Below are 24448 nucleotides of genomic sequence, written 5' to 3'. Positions count from 1 at the left end.
CATAGTTCCATCTCAGAGGCTTAAACAATAATGGTTTTTCATTACTTGCTAAAATGTTGCATTAATGGCATAGCATCTGCAGAAAGTGAAAGCTGTTTGTTCTCCTTTTGAGATCCCTGGTTCTTGTTTTCTGTTCCCTAAGGGACAGGAATCAAGCTGAATAACAGGGATGCTGGGGAAAGGGCATCCTCAGTCCCACAGCACCCAAGAAAGGCAACAGCACAGACTCAGAAGTCAGACCATAAGACAACAGCAAGTTTTGAGCAGGTCTGAGGTGTGGGTCCCAAGGGAGGTTGCTCAGGGCCATTAAGGCCTAATAGTCCTCTTGGGATACATGTGCAATCTAGCGCACCCCTCCTGCCCCGCCAGCCATGCAGACTCCTGTGTGGTAGCAGCAGCTTGGCTGAGGCATCTCTGAAGATCCCCAGTGCAAACCCCTCTGCTCAGAGCAGAAGCAACTTGTGCAGGCTGCTCAGGACTTTGTCTGATTGGATTTTGAACATCCCCAAGGATGCACGTTCCACACATTGTTGCAGCACTCAATCACCCCCATTGTAAAAATGCTTTTATTTGTTTAAATAGAATTTCGTGTCTTTCAATGTGTGCCCATTGCCTATTGTCTTTTCACCAAATACCAATGAGACAAGTCTCAAGGCTCCTTTGAATCTTTAAAATTAATTTAATCTTTCAACTGGATGGAAATATGGGCTGACAGGAATATCAGGAAGTTCAGTGAAAAAAAAATGCAATGTCCCATACCTGGGGAGGAATAACCTCAGGCACCAGGACACACGAGGGCCAAACTGCTGAGGAGCAGCTCTGCGGAGAAGGACCTAAGGGCTCTGCCGGTGCCTGGGTTGAACCCGAGCCACTGCTGTGCCCCTGCCTGTCCTGGCCTGGTGAGGTTCAGGGACAGGAGCCTTCCCTCAGTACTGCTGAGGCCACGGCTGGTGAGCTGTGTCCAGCTGTGCGCTCCCCACTCTGAGTGCCCATGGACACACCACAAAGAGTCCGGAGAACTGCGGAGATGATGGAGGGACTGGGCATCTCCCCTGAGGAAAGGCTGGGGCACCTGGCACTGCAGCCTGCTGAAGGAAGGCTCGGGGGTTTCGTAAGTGTAGAGCAATACCTACCTAAGGGAGGTGTGAAGACAGAGTCAGGCTCTTCTCAGTAGTGCCTGGTGACAGGACAAGAGGCAAAAAGCACAAAACGAAACACGGGAGGCTCCCTCGGAATATCAGGAAAGACTTTTTTTCACAGAAGCTGCCGGAGCAGTGGCACAGGGTCATTAGAGAAATTACGAAGTCGCTATTCTTGGAGATATTCGGCAGCTGTCTGGGCAGCCGACTGCAGGGAACCGAGGAGGAAAGGGAAGGCTGGGCAGTGGGCAAAGCCACAGTCATACCGGCCGCGTCCCTCCCTCTGGCACCCGCCCGGCCGGCCCCCGGACCGGGGCTCGAACACGCGCTCACGGGCGGGCTCAGACGTGCGCGCCGCCACGCGACCCCGCGCAGGCGGGGCGGGCGCTGTCGGGAGAGCGGAAGTGAGGCGCGCGCGCCGGCAGCATGGCGGCCGCGCGCTGGTGGCGGCTGTGCGGGCGCTGGCGGCCTGCGGTCACCGGGCCCGCCCTGGGGCCACGCGGCGCCGCCTCTGGGCCCCCCCCCGCCGCCGTCCCAGCCCCGCTGGGCTCCGCGCCGCCGCCCCGCGCCGCCTTCAGCGCCGGCCCGCGCTGGCACCAGCGCAGCCCTGGCGGTCTGTCGGGGGGAGACTCACTGGAAGGCGGCGGCGAGGACGGCGGCGGTGGCGGTGGCGGGGCGGACAGCGGCGGGGCCGGGCCGGTCATAACGGCGTTGACGCCGCTGCTCGTCCCGGAGCATTTCCCCAACGTCCCGCTCATCGCCGTGACGCGCAATCCCGTATTCCCGCGCTTCATCAAGATCATCGAGGTGAGCTGCCGCCGAGCCCTCGGTGGGAGGGGCCGCGGCGGGAGGTGCTCTGGGCTGGTTCGCAGAGAGGCCGGAGGCGGCTCGGCCCAGCGTTGCGGCCTCCGGCGGGGGTCCCGGGGTGGCGTCACCCCCGGCCGTGCGGGAGTCGCCGACCGAGCCCGCCGCTGGCGGCGCCGCATCTCCAGGCCGCTCTCTTTGCTTTGGCAGGTTCCTTGAACTGCAGAGCAAGGCAGCCGCCTGCGTGACCTCCACGGGCAGCCGCTGCTCGGCCTTTGGCTCGAGCTTTGTAACCGAGTCCTGTCGGGATAACGGTTTCTTGTGGGCCAGTTGAAATTTCACAGTTATTGCGTCAGCAGCTCTGCTTCTAACAGAGAAGATCGGCGATTCGCACATTATCTCTCGAAGTTCGCTGTTATTTTTGTGTTCTCTGATGAAGGTTAAGCAAACGTGTCCTTGTTTCGGCGCCGTAGGTTGGTGTCAGGGCACCGAGACCCGTGTTGATGAAGGCAGCAAGCTGTGAGCTGCAAGGAAAAAGCCGGAATTCGGTGTAGAGCAGTACAGCTGCGGTGGGAGAGGTGTTGAGGGGTGGGGATGGTAAACACCATTTCAGAGTCTGATCTTTTCCCTCTGCACCCCATAAAGATTTTAAGAGTTATGAATTATATCACTGATGTGTGACTTGAGCTTACTTTTTCCTCCTTAAATGAAACCAAATCTGGAACATACCTAGCAACTAGGTATGTTGCTAGTCTGATTTTGATGTAAATGTAGTATGAAATAAATCAATATTTTCTTGTTCCTGTAGTATTATTTAGCATAATGTTATTTCTACTATAGTATTTTTCTGCATATCCAAATCTAATATGTGCAGCTTCTAGTGTCTTTATAGATGTGTCAGGGGAAGATTATATATTATTAAGAGCTTGTAGTCATACAAGACTTATGTACAGAAGTCATCAATTTCAATGCTTGGGTCAACAATGTCTCACAGAATTGTTAAATGTTTTCTCTTATCCTGTGAGTTCATTGTGCTGCAATTTTCCTGACAAGGTCGGGTCTCTACAGTGCCTGTGGAATTACTAATTTACTTCCTGTTAATGTCTCTGACATTGGTGAGCATATTTTTCTAAACATTGTGCAAAATTAGAGTAGGTGTGCTGAGATTAGAATAGGCCAGCAGTGGCGGTATTACTTGTGCTGTTCTGTCAGAACCATGCTGGTTGTTAGCAAAGCGTTGAGCAGCGCAGCTTATGTCCATCACTTTGAAGAGCACTCAGTGGTTGGCAGGGTGACTCCATGCAACAGCAGAATTCACAATGGGTTATTTTCTTGGTCACTGAGGATTCAGCCTGTTGTGATTACAGTTCCAGTGGTGCTGGGGAATCTGCCAGGGACAAGTGTGTGGCCTCTAGAGATCAGAGGGGAGGAAGAAGGTAAACTAGGAAGAAATACTGGCTGAAACTCAAGGCAGGAACTCAGACTCGTGGGTGTGGGAGAGGAGTTAAGCAGAGAAGGCTTTGGAGAAGAGGATTTTAACTAGGGTTTTTGGGCAGAATTCAGGCAACTGATAGGGAAGGGTGAACTAGCTCCCAATCAGGAGCAGAGAGCTAGGACATACAGGTATGGAAGGGGAAGGGAACAATGATAGCAAAAGAAATTTATGAGATACTGTTCAAGTAACTCTGGTTTCTTGCTTGTAAGAGTTGTACAGATTAGGTCTAGTTCCTTCCCTGTCGCAGACATCTTTTCATTAAAATCCTTTCATTAGGATTTTTCCTGCTGAGAAGCTTCAGCAACAAAATGTAAACAAAAGTTATCTGCTGCTGTGGAATGCAACAGGTGCATCTGTGATTGGCCCATCTTGGATGTTTACAATTAATGGCCAACCACAGCCCAGTTAGCTTGGACTCTCTGTCTGAGACACAAACCTTTATTATTCATTCCTTTCTATTCTTAGCTTAGCTAGCCTTTTGAGATGAAACTTTTCCTTCTATTCTTTTTAGTATAGTTTTAGTGTAATGTATATAATAAAATAATAAATCAAGCCTTCTGAGCCTGGAGTCAACATTTTCGTCTCTTCCCTCACCTGAAAACCCCTGTGAACACCGTCACACTTCCCCACCCTTTGAGCTTGTCTTATCTTGACTGGGAAGTGAGTTGTTCAAAATACTTAAATTTCATGTTTCTCTACCTTTTTTTCCACTTCTATATTACTGTGCTCTAATAGAGAAAAGACTAGAACCATACAAGCTCCAACTTCGTAATTTAGTTGTAGGGTGTCATCGTGCCTGGCCTTACACCCTGGGAGTGCAAAGATAGCAGAAAATCCACCTCTGATTGCATACCTGTTGTCCTAGGTGAAAAATAAGAAGCTGGTTGAACTGCTGAGGAGGAAAGTTCGTCTTGCCCAGCCTTATGCTGGTGTTTTTCTTAAAAAGGATGACAAGTAAGTTGTTTCTCTTGATCTTTTTAAAAAATGCAGAAATAAGCTGTCCAGGTTGCGTTTACACTAAAAGCTGTCATCCTAAATGCCCTGCCTTGGATAGCATTGCAGAAATTGTGGCTGGTCTTGGACCATCCTCATGTTATGAAGGTCTTTTTTGCCACCAACAGCACTGCTGGGAGCTGGAGTCTTGGTTTAGAAAAGGGTGTTGTTGTTTGGGAAGGAGATGAGCTGTCCAGATACTTGGGTGATTTGGAAAGGGGTTACATGGTGATAGCAATGGGGATTAAGTGTCTTTGCCCCTAAGTCCAGTTTAAAGTTCTGCAACCAGTGATTGTTTTTTCTTTTTTAATCTGACCTGCTATCTCAAGTTTCTGAATATCTACTCCAATTTTTTTTGCTCAATAGCAATGAATGTGATGTGGTGGAGGATCTGAATGAAATATACCAAATGGGAACTTTTGTCCAGATTCATGAAATGCAGGATCTTGGAGACAAGTTGCGTATGATAGTCATGGGACACCGAAGGTTGGTTGCTTGTACTTCACTGCATCTCACCAGACTGCTGTATAAACAGAGACATCAGTTTCACCACATACATGCATTTTTTCTACACAACTTGTGTATGGCAAGTTTTTGCTTTGTTACCATGCCATATCCTGAGAGTGTCAGGATATTCCATGTACTCTCACAACTGTGACAGGTTAGCTGCAAAACAAAAGAGACTGTGCATGTCGTTGTCATATCAGCTGTGATATGATGCAAGCAAACATTCATTAAGCTGAAGTTTAGCAGTTTGACAATTACAGCAAGGCTTAGTAATGGTGAAAAAAAATCTCTGGAATTAATTCAAGCCAGTATTTTTGCTTTAAAAAAGAAGGAGTGGAGGGGGGTCCAGAATTTTAATTCTGTCTTGCCCCAGACATAATTTTGCCCCAGAACTGAAATGAAGAAAATACAATTATTGCTGAAAATCTAGTTTTAGCCATTTATGCTAGATATTTTTAACAAAGTTAAGAAATCGTATTTTTAAAAGCATCAAATAAGTAATTTCCATTAGAAGGAAAAATACAAGGACAGAAACATGGCAGAAGAGACAGATCCAGGGTGAGTTTTGCTTTGAAGCATGGGGTTTTTCCCATCTCCTCACTTTTCTTCACTTGCATTTGTTCTGGACAGCAAAGAATGAGCAGTCCTGTCAAAGCTAAATTTGTGTGAATTCACAAGTCAATTGCTTTTCAAATGAAATCTTAGACCTCTTGCTGCATTATCAAAGCACAGCCATATTTAAATGCATTTTGAAAATGAGCTACTGGTTTGGGGTTACTTGGAATAGAAATATTTCCCTATAACTCTGATGGGTTTGGTACTCCTAAGATATAACTTGGGGATTGGTCTTTATATTTGATTGAGATACGGAGCACTGGTCAGTCGTGTCCATAGGAACCACACTAGGTACCAGATTTGAGGAGCATTTATAGGGAAACACATAGAAAAGGAAACTCCTCTGTAAAAGCCAAAATAATGAAACATGGTGTCTTGCAAATGTGTGTCCTTTCTAAATTTTAGCTTGCTAAAAATACAACTTAGTCTTTGTCCTTTTCATGCTGAAGAGCTGAAATCACATGTAATAGGGAGATAGATTGTTGCTGGTTTCTTTTGGCTTTCAGGATTCGTATAAACAAGCAACTAGAGGTTGAGCCTGAGGAACCTGAGAACAAACAAAAAATTAGAAGGAAACAGAAGCGATCTAAGAAGGAGGCTGAAGAGGAGACTGGAGCAAAGGACCAAGCTATGGAGTTGGTACTAGATCCTGTAGCTGCTTCTTCAAAGGAAGTTCTCATGGTAGAAGTAGAGAATGTGGTTCATGAAGATTTTCAGATCACAGAAGAGGTTAAAGTAAGTGAATTAGTTTACAAGCTTGGACTTGTCCTGTAGAATTGCACCTACACTTCTTGCTTAAAAGGAAAAGTTCTAAAATCAGGCTCTAATGACACCTGCAGAAACTAGCGCATACTCCCTTCTTCTCACAGTCACTGCACAAGGGGATTATATGAAAGTAAAGAATTTTCATTATAACAGTTCAGTTCCTTAAAACTGTTGACTTCAAAAAGTTGCTGAATGAAGAGGCTGGTCTGTGCTTAAATTTGTGTGATGACCTCCATCAAACTGAGTGTTTCCTCAAAGGTGGCTTGGGTGTTCAGCCTGATTGTATCTTCTGGCCAAGAGCCAGTCAAGTTCTGTGCGTGCAGAAAGCCAGCTTCTAGGCCTTGTTGCCTTTCCTGAGAGCAGGAATTGCCCCAGTACCAAAAACCATCACAGCCCACCACTGCAGTGAGTGGCTGGACTATATATTTGTACTAAGATCTTCACTATCCTTTTCCATTCTTTTCTTGATTAGATTTTGTTGTGTTTATAGGCACTTACTGCAGAAATTGTTAAAACAATCCGGGACATCATTGCCTTGAACCCCTTGTACAGGTATGTCCTTCCCATGCTGCCCTGCTTTAGGAATAGCATGTTCTCGGACTGGAAGATGCTGTCATTTTCTATACCACTTGCCTTTCTGTTGTAATGAAGTAGAGATGTTTGCTGAATTGTTACATAGACTTTTGGTTTGGAATGTAAACTCTGTCCATTGTTGGAATCAAAGTTTTGAAAACCTGATGTGCAACTTAGAAACATCACAGAATGATTAAGTCCTAAGGCAGGTGATCTGTGTCTAAGTGAAACCCACTGCAATAAGCATCATGATCTGATCCATGTCTTACAAGCAGGATCAAAGCTTTGGAATCCTGGCACAAAAAAATCCTACATAACTGTATGGAGAGCATTTCAGATACTTAGTTTTATATATTGGTGATCATTCCTCTAACCAAGTGATTTATCTGTTTGTTACTGAGTATTGATACAGTCAAATTTCAAAAATAGTTTGCTATGAAACTGAGCTATGTTTCATTTTATTGCACTGTTATAACAAGTAAATTAGGATATTCCCTTTTGAATGTAAATTTGCACAGCATTTTGGGTTTTTTTACCTTTTATTTTCAGAGAGTCTGTACTTCAGATGATGCAGGCTGGACAGCGTGTGGTAGATAACCCTATCTATCTGAGTGACATGGGTGCAGCCCTAACAGGGGCTGAGTCACACGAACTTCAAGACATCTTGGAAGAAACCAGCGTAAGATGAAGTTTTTAACTCAAGCAATGTGAATGGAATCAGTACATCTGTTGGATGTCACCTTTTCTTTACCAGCCTCAGTACAGAAGAGACTTCAGTGCTACTTTTGATGATGTGTTAATATCAGTGACTAGATTCCTGTTGAAGGATATAGTAGATCATTAGTATTGATTTACTGTGGGTAAATCAGAGTGCTGTGCATCTTTGGCAGCAAATAATTTTCTTTGCATGCTGTGGAGTTCCTACATGTTGGTATTTCCATATCTGCAAGTGCTGTAAATCTCTCCCAGACAACCTGTTGTTGGATTTTTTTATTCTGCCTTTCTCTCTGGGACAGAGAAAGTATGTATATATATGTGTGTGAGTGTGTGTGTGTATATATATATACACACGTGTGTGTGTGTGTGTGTGTTACTTAACAAGGGTATGGCATCTCAGAACTCATTCTGTATCTATCTTTTGCAGATTCCCAAACGGCTTTATAAAGCTCTTTCCCTTCTGAAAAAGGAGTATGAGCTGAGCAAACTTCAGCAGCGTCTTGGAAGAGAGGTAAGTTTCTGGAGTAACAAATACCTTGTGTGTATTTATATTGTGTCCGCCACTGTGATGCTTAGTATGGGTATGTGCTCTAAAGGGTGCATTATTTAGATTTAAGGTTTTCTGTTCTTGTGTTAGAATTGTGTTTTTTCATGCACATGGTAGAAGTAACAAGACACGAAGCTACAGCATCTGCTGTTAAATTGTGTCTAAGTTGTAATTTCATGCAAGCAGATAAATCTAGAGGTCTGCAGTTTACCAAGCATTGGTGTAACAATTTACAGCCTAATATGTATGTGGCGTGTACTAATGTAAATTGTACAATGTTATTTCAAATTACCTTCTGCTAACTCTTGTGAACTGCAATAATTTCTGTCTGTTGTAAGATTTCATCAGAATACAATAACTGCATCTAAATGGTAATGAAGTATGTGAAGTGCAAATATCTGAGAACACTGAGTCATGTTTTGTTTGTTAACTCCCAGTAACTGGGGCTTTTAGAATTCATGTTAAGTGCAAAATGCTTTTGGACTGCAATTGGAATGGTTGGAGACTTCTTAAGTGAATTGAACAGATGCAGTCTGTGGGACCAGATATACATCCAAGGATGCTGAGGGGGCTTATCAATGTCATTATTTTGTTTTTTCACTCATCATTAAAGCACTGTGGTCATGGGAGAGGTTTCTGGGAAGCAGAAAAAGGTAAATGCCATTCCCATCTCCAAGAAGGAGAATCGGGGGAGACTGTAGGCTTGTTAGCCTGCCCCCAACCCCTGGGAAGATTATGGGGAAAATTCTACAATAAGTCCCGGACAGGCACATGAAAAAGGACATGATTTGGAATGGCCAGATTTCCCAAAAGCAAACTGCCTAATTGTCTTCTCTTATGAGAAGACCCAGAACACAGAAAGGAAACATGGTTTAATGGTGTGCTTGGCTGTGCTAGGTTAATCATTGGACTCAATGATCTCAGAGGTCTTTTCCTACCTAAATGATTCTAGGATTCTAGCAATGATTGTTGTATACCTTGACATTTGCATGGCCTTTGCTGAGGTCAACTGTAATAGTATTCTGACTAAATTGGGATGTTACAGACTGGAGGTATGTAGTATGAGGTTGGTAAAAAAAATTGGTTAGACTAATGGGCAGAAAAGGTTGTGATCAACATGGTAACTTCAGCCAGCTACTAGTGGTATCCCCTCGGGGAGTCAGTAAGAACCGACTTAAATTCTGCCAAGAGAAATTCATAGTCCCAGACCAGGCCTGGAATAATCAGGATAGAAAATAGTTATACAGGAAAGGATTTTGAAGCCCTGATGTGAGGGAAGCTGACCGTGAATTAGTAGGCTGTCCTTGTGGCCTTGCCACTGCAAGGAAGGCCAACTGCCAACTGCATACTGGGCTGCAGTTGCCCCATGTAGGCAGCAGATAGAGAGTAGTGGTTAGTCCTCTCTGTTTGGTACTAAGGTGGTCACATCTGGATTACTCTGCCCAGCTTTTGATCTCCCCAACACAAACAGAACATTGAAGCACTGAATCATGGCCAGTGAAGGCCACCAAGATATGGAGGGTGCTGGAGTATGTTGTTAAGTCACTTCTTGTGTTAGAATACACTGCACATGAGTTCCAAGTAGTATTTTCAGTTGCTGGGAGTGTCATAACTGAGAAGTATTTGGAAGAGTTTGAGGTTAGATGGGCTGTACCAGGAACACATTAGTTACTGTATTTGTTGCTTTGTCTAGGTTGAGGAGAAGATCAAGCAAACACATCGCAAGTATCTTCTTCAAGAGCAGTTGAAGATCATTAAGAAAGAGCTAGGTCTGGAAAAAGAGGACAAGGATGCTATAGAAGAGAAATTCCGTGAGCGACTAAAGGAGCTGGTAGTGCCAAAACATGTCATGGATGTGATTGATGAGGAGTTGAACAAGTTGGGCTTGTTGGATAATCACTCCTCAGAATTCAAGTGAGTGCATGGCCATGTCATGCTGTCAGGGTTCGTTGGGAGAGTGAAACATCAGTGCACTCCTGTTAAGCACTTACCTTAGTCCCTCCCCGCCCCTCTTTTCCCTGTAGCATGTCATTGCATTATAGTATTTTTTCTCCAAATTGTCTGTGTTTACTTATGTAGTTTACCTCTTCTGATCATTTTAGGTCTTCTGTCTTCTCTTGCAGTCTGATGCTAGAGATACAAAATGTGCAGTTAGTTCCTCATGAAGTGTGCAGTGATTCTTTTTCTGGCCTGTTTTGGCTCTTCTTTCTTGTACTTTGGTGTCTTCAGTAGATGTGAGAGAAGCTGATACATGTCATTGGCTACCTGAGATGGTCCCTGAAGTATTGTGGCAGGGTTGGAATTGCTAAGGAGTGAATGAATAGTTTGTAATATGTGTTCTGTGATGTGAATTGTCAGAAACTGAGGTTGAAATGAACATTTCTTGTCTTTTGAGTCAGGGTGTTCTATATTATACAGCAGTTGGTGTACTCATCAGCTCTCTTAACGTTCTGGATCTCTGCTTTTAAAAGTTTCTTTTACAGAGTAAAAGACTGTGTTTAAGGGCAAGCATGCCTTTGCATGAGCAGCATCTTGGCAATCATAGAAAAGACATACTCGGCTTCACAGGCAACATTAGTACCTTTCCCTTTCCTTCAGAGTTGTAACAGTGGTTGCAAATTTGCAAAGCAAGTACTTGGGAGAAAAAAGCCAAAGCTGTGGTGGCATGGCAATTGTCCTCAGGTGGATCCTGGGCTCAGACAGCATGGCTGTGCTTCCCTGTGTCCATGACTGTGCACAATTTGATAGTTACTGCATTGTGCAGACCTTCCTGTAGACTTGAATTCCTGATCTAAGTACGTAGTTTTAGAACAGGGAGTAGTGGTTGTCATAGTAGAGTGCTGTGTTCTCTTCGGTTTCTTTATGCTGATTATCTCTACTGTTAACTTCCATACTGGCATCATTTTCCTCATCTTAAATCTTTCTCTGTGGTGTTGGAGCTTCTTTATTTCAGAAAAGCAAAAGCTGTGAAAGAAAGCTTTGTTTTTTTGTTGGTTTTTGTTTTTTGGGTTTTTTTTTTGTTTTGTGGGAGGAGGTTGAAGACTGTGAAAAAGGTTAGCAGTGACAGCCCAAATAGTGATGGCTCTTTTCCATGAGTAGTTTATATCCCATTTGTTCTGGATGAGGTTGTTTTGGAAGGTGGTGGAGGAAGACATGAGCTGGTCAATCACTCTCATTTGTGTGTTTCTGTCAGTGTTACACGAAACTATTTGGACTGGCTGACATCCATCCCATGGGGTAAGTGTAGCGAGGAGAACCTGGAGCTGGCTAGAGCCCAAGCAGTTCTGGAAGAGGATCACTATGGAATGGATGACGTCAAGAAGCGAATTCTGGTAAGGCAGGAGTAGGCACAGTGTCCCATTTCACATTGCTTAACATCAGGCGTTTTGGATGTATTTTAGATTGCAGTTGCCATTTAATTGGTGTTAATTCATGCATCAAACAGAAAGTTGCATGAAAGACCCAGATGTTCTGGTAATCAGTGCTTAATTACTTGTGGCAGTGAAGGTCGCATTCTCATTTCAAACTGCAGTATTCTGGTTTGCACTAAATGCCAGCCAAGAATTCTGGTTTGTACTAAATGCTGTGCAAGAAATAACTTGCACAGTTATTTCTTCACTGTAAGTGTATAATCAGTTGAGGTTTCAGTTTTGAACTGTGATCTTTTGATTCCTCAACTGTTCAGTGTTACTTGAGAGTTGTCTGTCACAGATGTGTGAAATAAGACAAGCTTAACTTAGTGCAGGGGAGTGGTACAGTAGGAGATGCTCACATGTAGCTTGAGAGACTCAGGTGAGAACATAGCTTGAGAGACTCAGGTAAGAACAAGAGAAGCTGGGAGAAGAACTTAAACTCTGTCTTCTCACTCCAAGGCAGTGGAGAGAGACTGCTTCTTCTGGTGAGATTGATACAGAGCGCAGAACCTGGGGACAGCCAAGCATATAAATACCAGAGGCAAAACAGATGCATCAGTATCCTGACTTAGCCTCTCCCCTTGTCTTCCCCAAGTCCTTTGAGAACCAGTTTTGTGTATGATGCTTGTTTTGTAATCACTGCTTGACCGGATAACAAATGTGTTTTGGTGTTGCTGATGTTCCCTTCTGTCCACTGCTGGTGCTTTATCTGTTCTACAGGAATTTATTGCAGTCAGCCAGCTGCGAGGATCCACCCAGGGGAAGATTTTGTGTTTTTATGGTCCCCCTGGAGTCGGCAAAACCAGTATTGCTCGCTCCATTGCCAGAGCCCTAAACAGAGAGTACTTCCGCTTCAGTGTTGGAGGGATGACTGATGTTGCAGAAATAAAAGGACACAGGTCAGTGTAACTTGAGAAATATCTCTATCCAGCAGTTTTTTACTAAAGTAAATAGGAATCTAACTGAAGTTGGACAGTGTATGTAATTCTCATCTCTGTTCTGCCAACCCTTGCTGACTGGAGTTGACATACAGAAGGAGGTGAAAAAGATAACAAAGGGTGGAGTTTGGACGATAATAATATTTGTGCTTTTAAGTGCAGTTGCTCCCTGTTTCTTGTGTATTCTCAGCTTTGAAAAGCTGAGTGAGCTACCCAAAACCATTGGACTGATGATAAATGCTAATACATGAGTGTCGCTGTTAGCCCCTTCCACACATGAGTTTCTGTAGATGTCAGAAGTAGAGAATGCTGTCAGTTTAAACAGGGTCATTCACATGTGTGTTCAGATGTGATTGAGACTTGGTTTCCATTAATCAGGATGGAGATGATGCGTGAGGAAAACCTGGAAACAAGAACATTCATGGGGATAACAAGAAGGGAATAAAAAATTGGTAGATTCATGGGGAAAACAAGAAGTTAATAAAAAATAGGTAGATCTGACCCTTCCATAGGTTTATTTTCCTTCCACATACAAAAAATCCTTGAATGGTTGGGATTGAAAGTGACCTCTGGAGATCTAGACCATTCTCCTGCTAAAGCAGGGGAGAAGGCAGAAGTGCTTAACACCTTCTTTGCCTCAGTCTTTAGTGGAAATATGGCTTGTCTTCAGGACAGCTGTCCTCCTGGGTAGGTAGATGGTGTCAGAAAGCAGAATAGGCCCCCTGTTATCCAGGAGGAGGCCGTCAGAGAACTGCTGAGCTGCTTGGATGTTCATAAATCTATGGGACCAGATGGGATATGCCCCAGGGCGATGAGAAGCTGGCAGATGAGCTTGCAAAGGCACTCTCCATCATTTACCAGCAGTCCTGGCTCACTGGAGAGGTTCCAGATGACTGGAAGCTGCCGAATGTGATGCCCATGTACAACAAGGGTGGGGAGGAGGATCCTGGTAATTATAGGCCAGTCAGTCTGACCTCAGTATCCAGTAAGATCATAGAACAGTTTATATTGAGTGTCATCACACAGCACTTACACGATGGCCAGGGTATCAGAGCCAGTCAGCAGGGGTTTAGGAGGAGTAGGTCATCTTTGACCAACCTGATCTCCTTTTATGACCAAGTGACCCACCTGATGGATGCAGGAAAAGCTCTGGATTTTGTCTGTAAAGGCTGTGGATGTTGTCTCTTTGGGCTTCAGCAAGGCCTTTGGCATTGTCTTCCACAGCAGACTCCTGCAAAAGCTGCAGCCCACGGCTGGGACAGGAGCACTCTGTGCTGGGTTCAGAACTGGCTGCATGGCTGGCCCAGAGAGTGATGGTGAACGGTGCTGCATCCAGCTGGCAGCCAGTCACCAGTGGTGTCCCTCAGGGTCTGTGCAGGGGCCAATTCTGTTCAATATTTCTATTGACCAGATGCATGAGGGGATTGAGTCTTTCATTAGTAAATCTGCAGATGACACTAAGCTGGGAGCATGTGTCCATCTCTTGGAAGGTAGGAGGGCTCTTCAGGGAGACCTGGAACAGTTGGAGGGATGGGCAGAGTCCAATGAGATGACGTTTAATACATCCAAGTGCCAAGTTCTGCATTTTGGCCACAATAACTCCCTGCAACATTATAGGCTGGGGACAGAGGGGCTGGACAGTGCCCAGGCAGAAAGGGACCTGGGGGTACTGGTTGGCAGCTGACTGAACATGAGCCAGCAGTATGCCCTGGTGGCCAAGAAGGCAAATGGCTCCTGGCCAGTATCAAAAATAGTGTGGCCAGCAGAACCAGGGAGGTCATTCTTCCCCTGTACTCAGCACTGGTGAGGCCAAACCTTGAGTGCTGTGTCCAGTGCTGAGCCCAGTTTAGGAAGGATGTTGAAATTCTTTAGTGCATCCAGAGAAGGGCAACAAGGCTGGTGAGGGGCTTGGAACACAAGCCCTGTGAGAAACTACTGAGGGAGCTGGGGTTGCTTAGCCTGCAGAAAAGGAGACTCAGAGGCAACCTTATCACTCTCTACAACTTCCTGAAAGGTGGTTATAGTCAGGTGGGAGTTGGTCTCTTTCACCAGGCAGCAACTGATGGAACCAGAGGACACAGTCTCAAGCTGTGCCAAGGGAAATTTAGGTTGGATATGATGAAAAAGTTTTTTACAGAAAGGGTGATAAAGTTCTGGAATGGCCTGGCCAGGGAGGTGGTGGACATCCCTGGGTGTGTATAAAAAAGGACTGGATGTGGCACTCAGTGCCATGGTTTAGTTGAGGTGTTGGGGCTGGGTTGGACTTGATGATCTTTAAGGTCTCTTCCAACCTTGTGATTCTGTGTAAAGCAGGTTCAGCTACAGCAGGTTACACAGGATGGTGTCCAGACAAGTTTCGAATGTCTCCAGAGATATAGATCCCACAGCCTCTCTGGGCAGCCTGTTCCAGGGCTCTGCCCCCCTCAATGTACAGAAGTTTCCCCTCGTATTCAGGCGGAATGTCCTGTGTTTCAGTTTGTGCCCATTAACCTGTGTCCTGTCACTGGGCACCACTGGCAAGAGTCTGGCCCTGTCCTCTTGACACCCACCCTTCAGATATTTTTACACCTTGATAAGATCCCCTTTCGGTCATCTGAAGGCTAAACAGGCCCAGCTCCCTCAGCCTTTCCCATGAGAGATGCTCCAGTCCCCTAATCACCTTCACAGCCCTCCACTGGACCCTCCCCAGCAGTTCCTTGTCTTTCTTGAACTCCTAAGTCCAGAACTGAGCACGACACTCCAGGTGTGGCCTCACCAGAGTAGAGGGTCTGCATCTGAACATAAAACCAGTGGTGTTTTCAAACCAGTAAGAGTAGCCACTTTGCAGAGTGAATTGAACCTGCAGGGCTCTGCCTTACCCAGAAGCAGAGAAAAATATTTTCTGTTTTTCAGTTGTTCTCTGTTCTGTGCCTCTTGGCCTTCACTCTGTTGTTACCCTCTTTGCTTCTGCTTCTTTCTGGATACCAGAAACAATCTCTAGCAGGAAGGTTATATTTTGCTATTAGCAATTTGTTCCTTTAGTATCTTTTGATTTACACTGGTCTTTTGTCCCTATCAAGTGAGGAAGCGAAATGTTACCTCTTCTAACATTCTTTCCCAAAACCTATGAAAAATCAAACATCTCTATTCTCAGCCTAACCTCTTTGCTTTTCTCTAATTGAGAAGTGGTTTAAGCTAAAGATAAAAATTGTAGTCCAGGAGTGTTTTGCCAAAATTCACGTCAGTTCTTTACTAGAAACAGATTAAGTGGGTCTTTGTGCATAATATGGTGATGGAGAATGCTTTTGGAGATGTTGAAGAAATAAAGACTTGTTTCCCAGCCGGATATACTTGTTCTGTCAGCTGTATGATGTATGCTCTGATATATGCTGTGGTTTTCAGTGGTTCCCTAAATACAATCTCTGGTAAAACAGGAGGACATATGTTGGAGCAATGCCAGGAAAAATCATCCAGTGTCTGAAGAAGACCAAGACAGAGAATCCACTTATACTGATTGACGAGGTGAAGTATTTGGTCTTTCTTCTAAGTTTTGCTCTTAAAGACTTGTATCAATTTTTTCTCCCCAGAGAAAAGGTGAAGCAGTAGCTCTCTTAAAAATCCCAGGTTCTTTCTGTTCATATGAGGCTGGGCTTTTAAGTTCTCTGCGTGACACTGGTACCTTAGATGCTTTGTTTTCTCTCCTTATAGCAGACTCCAGCTTTAAAATTCTAGTTGTGTCCTTCTAATTAAATTATAGCTGTTTGGATCGTAATGGGCCTGGCTGGATATTCAGAGTTTCCGTAGTTCTTGTGTTTCCTTCATAGGTGTGAGCACATCACTGTGCATAAATCCACTGTTGCCTGTGTGGTTATTAGCAAGAGTCACTCTCAGTAGGTCTAAAGCAGGACTCTAAGGAATAAGATGCTTACAGTCAATTTGTGGTCTGATTTGAGAATAAATGAGTCAGGGCTACCAGCCTAATGCTTTGTCAAAAAGCAAATAAAGACAGGATATAATAGCAGGTGTTCAGAGTAGACTCAAGGTATGGCCTTCTTGTGTGCCATACTTGGGAAGGACCAACAGCAGATGTAGCCTCAGGTCTCTTCACAGAGAGTAGCAGGCACAACTCTGTCCCGGGATTTTTCCTGAGAAAGGCAGGGAGAAGTTCAGAGAAGAAGAGATAACAATTCTTATCTCTACTTGCTGCTCCTGTGGTTTGGCACATGTGGAATGTGTTATGGAGATTGTTTACCAAAAGGAGTTTGTTAATTGGATTCTGCTGATCATTGTTTGGATTGATTGGCCAATTGGGTCAAAGCTGTCTCCAGACAATCTCCAGACAGTCACGGGTTTTTCTGTAGTATCTTTTCAGTATAGTAGCATCCTTTAGTATAGTATCTCTTTAGTATATAAATTAGTATAGCAATTTAGTAATGTAGTATAGCTTAATAAAGCATTTGTTCAGCCTCCTGAATCATGGAGTCAGAGCACATTATTCCCTGGCTGGGGGATCGCCTGTTTCTACAATAAGCAGATTCTTGGCAGGAATGGTATGTGGGACCAATAAACTGACATCTGTTGCAGCATGATGTAACCAATGAGTATCGTGATTTGAAAGGTAATGGAACCTGTAGGTTATGATACTTCACTGGTGTTGGCCAGAAGCCCTGCCTTGGCTGTAGCAGTGAATTTCATTAAGGCCATCCAGTTAATGCTACTCGTAAGGGAGAAGAAGCAGCAGCCCTGTTTGTATCCTCAGAAGGAAAATTCACAGTGCTAGACGAGCCAATGACCTTGGCCATGGTCCTGGGCAGCTGGCTCTAGTGGCCCTACTTGAGCTGTGAGGCTGTTCAAGATGACTTCAGGAAGTCCCCATGAGCCTCAATCAACTTATGACTATGACAATAGCCCAAGTCACTAATGTGGCTCTGCTTGAATGGCTGTGTGTAGGCTTTTTGCACCTTGGGCAGAGTAAGGAGTGTGTCTGCACTTGCATATTAGGGAAGTGGTGTAAGCTAGCACTCTAGTCCTCTCACTGTGGAGTAAGTGTTCTGGTCTGTGCCTATAGCTTATCTCAGTTTAACAAGTAGTAGCCCACTAGTAGTGGTGCTTTTTATTGTATGGACGTTGCCTGAGACTTCATGGTGATTTTCTGCAACATTCAAAAGTCCTGTGTCTTTTCAGGCGTGTCATGTGCTAACACAGGAAGATAGTGGGGAGTTGGATGAGTGCACAGAAAAGCGGTAGACTGGTATTGGATGTTAATGAACACTCATGAACATTTTCAGATGAAGCCTTGAAAAAAATCTTGCTTGAGAATTTATCATGGTAGGAAGCTTCTTAGAGTATTATTTTCTTCCACAGGTAGATAAAATAGGAAGAGGCTATCAAGGGGATCCATCCTCAGCCCTTCTAGAATTATTGGATCCAGAACAGAACTCTAACTTCTTGGATCATTATCTTGATGTACCTGTGGATTTGTCAAAGGTATTTCTCTTTTCTGCAGAGATTGTAGAGCCAGAATGTCTGAATGTGTTTCAATGCAGAAATTTCCTGTCCATGAAAAGATGCTGACATTTTATTCCGTTGGAAAATCAGATGGAACATAAATGGTACACAGCTGTCTCTGTAGGAGTTGGTTTTAACTGAAGTGTCTGTACATGAAAGAACATGATCACCCACATATGTCCTGTAGCCCTAACTCCCTGTAAAGCCAGGGACAAATAGATGTGTGGTTTCCACTAGAAAAGGCAAAAGTTTTCCTTTACATGATGATTGGCAGAGCTTCTGTCAAGAGAGGTGGCCTAATGCTGTGAAGCTTTTGAAATTGGTCATCTTTTACATTGCTGCACTTTTTTTCAGCTGACATAAATTACAGAATTGACATATTAGAAATAGGTATAGATAATTGGGTCATTCTGAGCTAATTTCCTAGAAGGTAGAAAGAACTTCTGAGTGAGATCTAGATCTCCCACCATTTTCTGGTCCCTATCAAACCATTCCAATTTCCCAGTTTGTGCATTGTGTATTTCTAAACATTTGTTTTGGGGGTATGGAACATGCTATTACATAATTCTAAAATCCAGACTTTGATTAAAAACTAATTCCACAGATAGGGTGATCTTGCTCTTCTCTTCAGAGAAATGCAGAACTTAGGAACTAGCAATTGGGGTAAAGCAACTGGTTAATGAAAGTTCTTAATAGGATCTTCTAATGCTTCCAGGTACTTTTTATTTGTACTGCCAATGTAACAGAAACCATTCCAGAGCCACTGCGGGACAGAATGGAAGTGATCAATGTGTCAGGATATGTAGCAGAAGAGAAACTTGCTATTGCAGAGGTAAGAGAAGTCACTGTTGTGCTTTATGTGAATTATATCTGGTAGATTTTTTTTGGCAGATTCAGGCTTACATATTTACATCCAACTATGTCCAAAAAAATTAGGCACATGGTATTTTGGAGAGAGTGCCTTTGATTTGAACACATAGTTAAAGTAACTCCAGTGTGCCATAGGCTGTGGACACCAGAAAGCAGCATTGAGCTAACAGCGAAAGTTGAGTGAATTGGAACCACTAGGCTTTTGTCACAAATACTAAGAGAAGGATGCGGGGGATTATTTCTTTCAGAGATACTTGGTCCCTCAAGCACGAGTTCTGTGTGGCTTGGATGAAAACAAAGCTCAAATCACATCAGATGTCCTGACTGTTCTCATCAAGCAGTACTGCAGAGAGAGTGGGGTGAGGAATCTGCAGAAACAAGTAGAAAAGGTGAGGGGAAGTAATGTGTAACTGTGACCACTGTGCATCAGCCTTCTCAGCTTTTTTTACAGAGATAAATTACTATCTCACCCAGGTATTGAGGAAATCTGCCTATAAAATTGTGAGTGGAGAAGCAGAGATGGTCCAAGTAACACCTGAAAACCTGCAGGATTTTGTAGGAAAGCCCATCTTCACTGTGGATCGCATGTATGAAACCACTCCCCCAGGAGTGGTGATGGGTCTGGCCTGGACAGCTATGGGTGAGACAAAATTAATTTTGGGTTAATGCCTACATTTCTGTGTAATTTTCAAAAGTTGAATGTAATAGTCAAACAGAACTGAGTCCAGTGATGTTCTTCTACAGGCATCAGTAAAAGGAATTGCCTTTGGCCTTTGGGTCCTTGAAGAAGGGAGCCTTTCTTTTGCCCTTACCCAGGCTCATCTTAGCTTCGGGCCAGCATGTTTTCTCTTCAAGCTCCATACCCCATACAAATGATGTACATTGGGAACATCAGCAGCAGGAGGTGCCACTGTGAGACGCGGCACAGCTGAGGAACACCGTGTCTCATCAGTGATGTTCAACACTGACTTGACTTCTGGTGTTGAGGGCAGGTATAGGTGTTCAGCACTCTGGAATGGGTGCAGTTGGCTGCTACCATTCATTGGATTACTCCCCTAGTAACTTGTGGGCTTATGTGCTCTACAGGATGGAAATACAGCACACAGCAAAGGAAATGACCTCTTCATACTCAAATTGACCTTGGGTAGAATTCAAGTAGTTAAGAGGGAGATTATCAGTGTGGTGGAGAAGGTAAATAGATACATGGCACTGGAGAACTGAAGAACTGAAGTAGCTAAAAGTGTTTTGTGAACTCACCTTACTCTCTGGAGGAAACAAAGAACATGAAACCATTATAAGAACTTGGTTTTTTCCATTAAGTAGGGATTGCATCTGTGTTCGTAGAAGGTGGAGTCCAAAAAAGCAATGAATGGAGACTGTCGAGATTTCTAGCTGGCCTTCCTGAAGGTATTTAAGGAACAGGTTTCAGCTGCTCTCTACTCAAGGGCTAGTGTCTCATCAGAGAGCAACAGTTCCAAATGCCTGACATAGCTTCTGCATCACCAAAACCTTCTAGTCTAATTTGCCTTCAACTTTTTTCAGATGTTGTTTTTCTTTTTTTAGGAGGTTCCACTCTGTTTATTGAAACATCCCTGAGGCGACCCAAAGACAAGGAAAACAAGGATGGGTCACTTGAAGTAACAGGGCAACTGGGAGATGTAATGAAAGAGAGTGCCAAAATTGCATACACATTTGCAAGAGCCTTTCTGATGCAGAAGGACCCCAACAATGATTTTCTTATATCTTCTCATATCCACTTGCATGTGCCAGAGGTAAACTGATGCAGAGTTCACAGAGCATGTACAACAACCCGACTGGTTTCCTCCCTTAGATGTAAAGCTGGAAGGCGCGTCATTTGTCCATATGTTGTGCAGAATGCCCCCTTCTACCAGTAAAACCAAGGAATGAAGACACTTTCTTCAGGCTCCTGTGAAGGTCTTCTTATGAGCCATGTTTCCATTCCTTTCTACAGCAAGCATGTGGCAAGAATACAGGGGCTTGGATAATTTTCTAAAGAAACCTAAGCTTTTGTTGCAGCTGTTGGCCCTGTTGTGCAGGTGGGGAAGCCATGACATAGAGATTGGGATAAATGCTTGGATGAAGTTACAAAGACATGGGAAATACTATTCCTGATCTCCGTGCCATGCTTCCTAGTCCTTGTAATGGCAGTGGTTGCTTTTGTCCAATATTTGGGGCTGAAAATAAATGCCCACAGTGCTCAATGGCTCACATGCTGTGTAACAAGCTTTGGGCAGGTGCTTTACTGAAGACAGATTTTGAGCTGTGATTGTGCCCCAGCTTTACTTCTGGATTACTGAGTGCTCTGTGTGCAATGTCTTTGTTGCAGCTTGCTCTGGGTCTGTCCAGGTACGCATTGTTGTCTGTGAATTCATTCCCTGAAAGACGAGAAAACAGCAGACATTATCTCTGTCTCTACTCCCTCTCAAACATTGATTTCTTCTGTTCTTACTACAAAGAGGTTTGATCTCAGATAAATCCAGACTGTCACTACTTCAGGCCTGGATTTTGTGGGGCTTTACATATTGATCTTTACTGCCTTGAATGATTTTTGATATTGTCCTCCACTAGTTTGTTACTCTTGACACTCTCCCCTTGTGATGTTGAACTTGGGTCTAACGAAGAGCTTAAAAGTATTTGTGCTCTTTTTTCCACTGACGTTGCTTACTCCAAGACCTGAGCTCAGTGAGTATGGTGGTGGCATCAGGCCAGAAACCACATTTGTGAACTCATTTGTGGATTATTTCTCATGAATAAGGTGAAGAATGTCACAGTTGTTAATATATCAGCCAATTCAAATAGCAGGATTCCACCACATACACACGCAAAAAACTTTATGAGGCTTCATGAAATTTGGACAACATTAAAACAACAAGGACAAGAGTAGTGTCTGACTCTGCTGCTTCTTGAATGAGCAGGGGAGTTGTGCTTTGTTTTTTTTAAACAGGGAGCAACCCCGAAGGATGGACCAAGCGCAGGATGTACCATAGTAACAGCTCTGCTGTCCCTGGCCATGAATTGCCCAGTGAGGCAGAATGTAGCCATGACTGGAGAAGTGTCATTGACTGGAAAAATTCTTCCTGTTGGTGGAATCAAGGAGAAGACTATTGCAGTAAGAGCTCTTCTCTCATCTCTGTGCATTGTCCACAGCAGAGCCCTGGGTTGAGCTCAGTGGGGACAGGGACAGCCAGGGAGGGATTGGTCCTTGAACTGGGAGAGGCAGATTTCATTCCATACACAGGTTGGAAAAGTCTGTGGGATCTTGGTTGTGTCCCTGGCTGTGAGGAAAGGGATGGGACCCCAGGCTTTGTGCTAGGACATGTATGTTAGCCTAGCTCAATTCCACCTACACTGGCAGAATTTAAGGTGACTGAGAGCTTTAACTGGCTGTCAGAGCTGTCTGCTCTATCAGACTAGCACAGTTCAATCACCTGTGCTGTGTTGAATTGCTTGTTTCAGGAGGGCATCAGTGGAACTTTGACAGCATCTCTAAGTAACGTTCTTAAAATCAAGGCTCTGTTCCCTAATTCCAGTGTGAATTTGTTTGAAATTTTATACAGATGTCTTAGATAAGAGGAACTTAGATTTAGTATTTGTAGTTTTGGTTTCATCTGTTTTCAGTGTTCAGAATTTCTTTCCAAGCGTTCAGGCTCTCTCCCTACTTTCCACCTGCACAATTCTGGCCTACATAAGCCTTGCACCACACATATTTTTCAGTCAAGAATGTTATTAGGTCTTCCTCCATTGAGATGGGGCTTCACATCAGTGTTCTGTCACCAGATATATTTGGGCTACAGCCTTGTACAGTGTGATTTCTTTTCCTTGTATGACTTAAAAACGAGTAGTTATTTGTAGCAGTCAGTACAGGACTAACCTGTGCTACGGCACTGACTTGGCTGCACTTGCAGGAGGAGTGTGAGGATCACCCCTAAAGCAATGGGTACAGACCTGTCCTGGGAGGAGCAGCTCTGCTTTCTGTGCTCCTTCCGGGGAAGGTATCCCTATGAAAAGGTTCTGTAGAATTGTACTAAGGGTATTGATGGGGTAGGTTGGTTTGACGAGCTGTTTCTAACTTTGCTTTCATCCGAGGCTTTATCATCATCCAAGCTGGAACAGATACTTATAACTCTGTAAAATAGTATGAATGTTCTGAACAATCTCCCGAGCTGCTGACATAGTCCAACTACAATGCCTCCCCTCCTCATCTGTCCCTGCAGCTGAGATGGCACTGGAGACTATGTTTTGAGGCTTGAGCGGGGATTTAGAACATGCTTCACCCTGGTGATATCTGTCACGAATGCACTTGGTGCTCTCCATAGAAGAGAGTAAAGCTGGATCATGCTCCAGAATAACTGCTCTTGCTTTCAGAAATGGGGATGGGTGTTTCTGGTACATGGAAGGATTCCTAGGACTCAACAGCCCAACTTTTTCTCCCCACAGGCAAAGAGGGCAGGTGTTACCTGCATCATTCTGCCATCAGAGAACAAAAAGGATTATTATGACCTTGCTGGATTCATTACAGAAGGACTGGAAGTGCATTTTGTGGAGCACTACACAGAGGTATTTGATATAGCATTTTCACAGCTGGATCTCACTGGAGGATGACATGCAGTGCTCTTGATGGCTGGAAGGTGTTCTGTCCCTAAGCACTCGGCCCCCACCTAGAGATGGGTGACATGGGGCAATCCTGAAGTGGGACATGGAGCTATTGCTGCTGCGCAGCTGCCAAAATGAATTATGGCTCTGCTAGAATAAAGTATTTCTAAGTCTTTAATACTGAATTATGATCCACAATAAAGGATTTCCAATTCTGCCAAAGGAACGGGCATATTATCAGCCACCAGCAGTGGGGCTAGTCTGGTTTTTCTCATTGAAGATGTTTCAGCTATTTCACTGTAAATTTCTGTATGACTTGTGGGAAAGGGCTGAACAGTACACCCAGAGCTAGGCTGATGTACAGCTGTTATTCCTGATGTGGTAGAAAGCAAGCAGCTCTCACAATCTGTCTCTGTTTAGAAGCCTGGGCTGGGCTGAAAGGACACTGAAATCCTAAGACAGTTCAGCACAGCTAGTACAGTCAGCTGACAAAGGGACATGGTTCTCTAGGTTCAGTCACCAGGTCAATACCACCAGAAAGAACTCCAGGCTAAAGAGGGCAGACCAGCAACATCACCAGTCAGCAGCACTGTGCTGCACCACCAAGGGCCTGTGCCCCTCTGCAACAGCTGTATCATATTCAGGGAGTGAGAAGAGGAATTAAGTATCTTGACTGTTGTACATCAGTAAACACAGGCTTGGGGGCTGGAGAAATTGGATACTTCATCTTCCAATGAACTCTTAAGAAAAAGTATTTTCTGAGCCAAGAACAGCTCTTGTCATCTCAGCAAGGGAGCCCTTAGGGGACAATAAAGAATCCAGCTACTGAAGTCCAGAGAGCTCTTGCTGAGTCGTCATGACTTCTTGCTACCACACTGAAAAATACAGGTCTGAATAGAGGGTACAAGGGGAAACACAGGAGCACGCTAAGCTGCATAAGGAATGGGCTGATGTACCCTGGGGAAGAAGTG

General features: G+C 44.3%; 2 protein-coding genes across 2 annotated transcripts; both read left to right on the top strand.

Annotated features, from left to right (window-relative positions):
- The first annotated feature begins 1565 nt into the window (after positions 1-1565).
- On the top strand, positions 1566-2162 carry LOC115914138 (lon protease homolog, mitochondrial-like). The gene has a single exon (XM_030966489.1). The coding sequence runs from the start codon at positions 1566-1568 to the stop codon at positions 2160-2162; it is 597 nt and encodes a 198-aa protein (XP_030822349.1).
- Positions 1671-23703, top strand: LONP1 (lon peptidase 1, mitochondrial). The gene is made up of 18 exons (XM_030966576.1): positions 1671-1946; positions 4304-4392; positions 4798-4917; positions 6060-6288; positions 6809-6870; positions 7441-7570; positions 8036-8119; positions 9849-10069; positions 11349-11487; positions 12289-12467; positions 15920-16007; positions 17850-17972; positions 18709-18825; positions 19112-19252; positions 19338-19503; positions 20427-20635; positions 21829-21993; positions 23322-23703. Exons 3-18 carry the CDS (start codon positions 4841-4843, stop codon positions 23484-23486), a joined length of 2295 nt encoding a protein of 764 aa, XP_030822436.1. The 5' UTR covers positions 1671-1946; positions 4304-4392; positions 4798-4840; the 3' UTR covers positions 23487-23703.
- The last annotated feature ends 745 nt before the right edge of the window (positions 23704-24448 follow it).

Source organism: Camarhynchus parvulus, chromosome 28 (assembly GCF_901933205.1).
Source record: "Camarhynchus parvulus chromosome 28, STF_HiC, whole genome shotgun sequence".
Taxonomy (NCBI): domain Eukaryota; kingdom Metazoa; phylum Chordata; class Aves; order Passeriformes; family Thraupidae; genus Camarhynchus; species Camarhynchus parvulus.
This window is presented reverse-complemented; position numbering and strand designations above follow the sequence as displayed.

Coding starts and splice junctions, on each gene's coding strand:
- LONP1 (XM_030966576.1), top strand. CDS start 4,841: ATGGGAACTTTTGTCCAGATTCATGAAATGCAGGATCTTGGAGACAAG. Junction 12,468..15,919: donor GCAGAAATAAAAGGACACAG/GTCAGTGTAACT, acceptor CTGGTAAAACAG/GAGGACATATGTTGGAGCAA. Junction 19,253..19,337: donor TGCAGAAACAAGTAGAAAAG/GTGAGGGGAAGT, acceptor TATCTCACCCAG/GTATTGAGGAAATCTGCCTA.
- LOC115914138 (XM_030966489.1), top strand. CDS start 1,566: ATGGCGGCCGCGCGCTGGTGGCGGCTGTGCGGGCGCTGGCGGCCTGCG.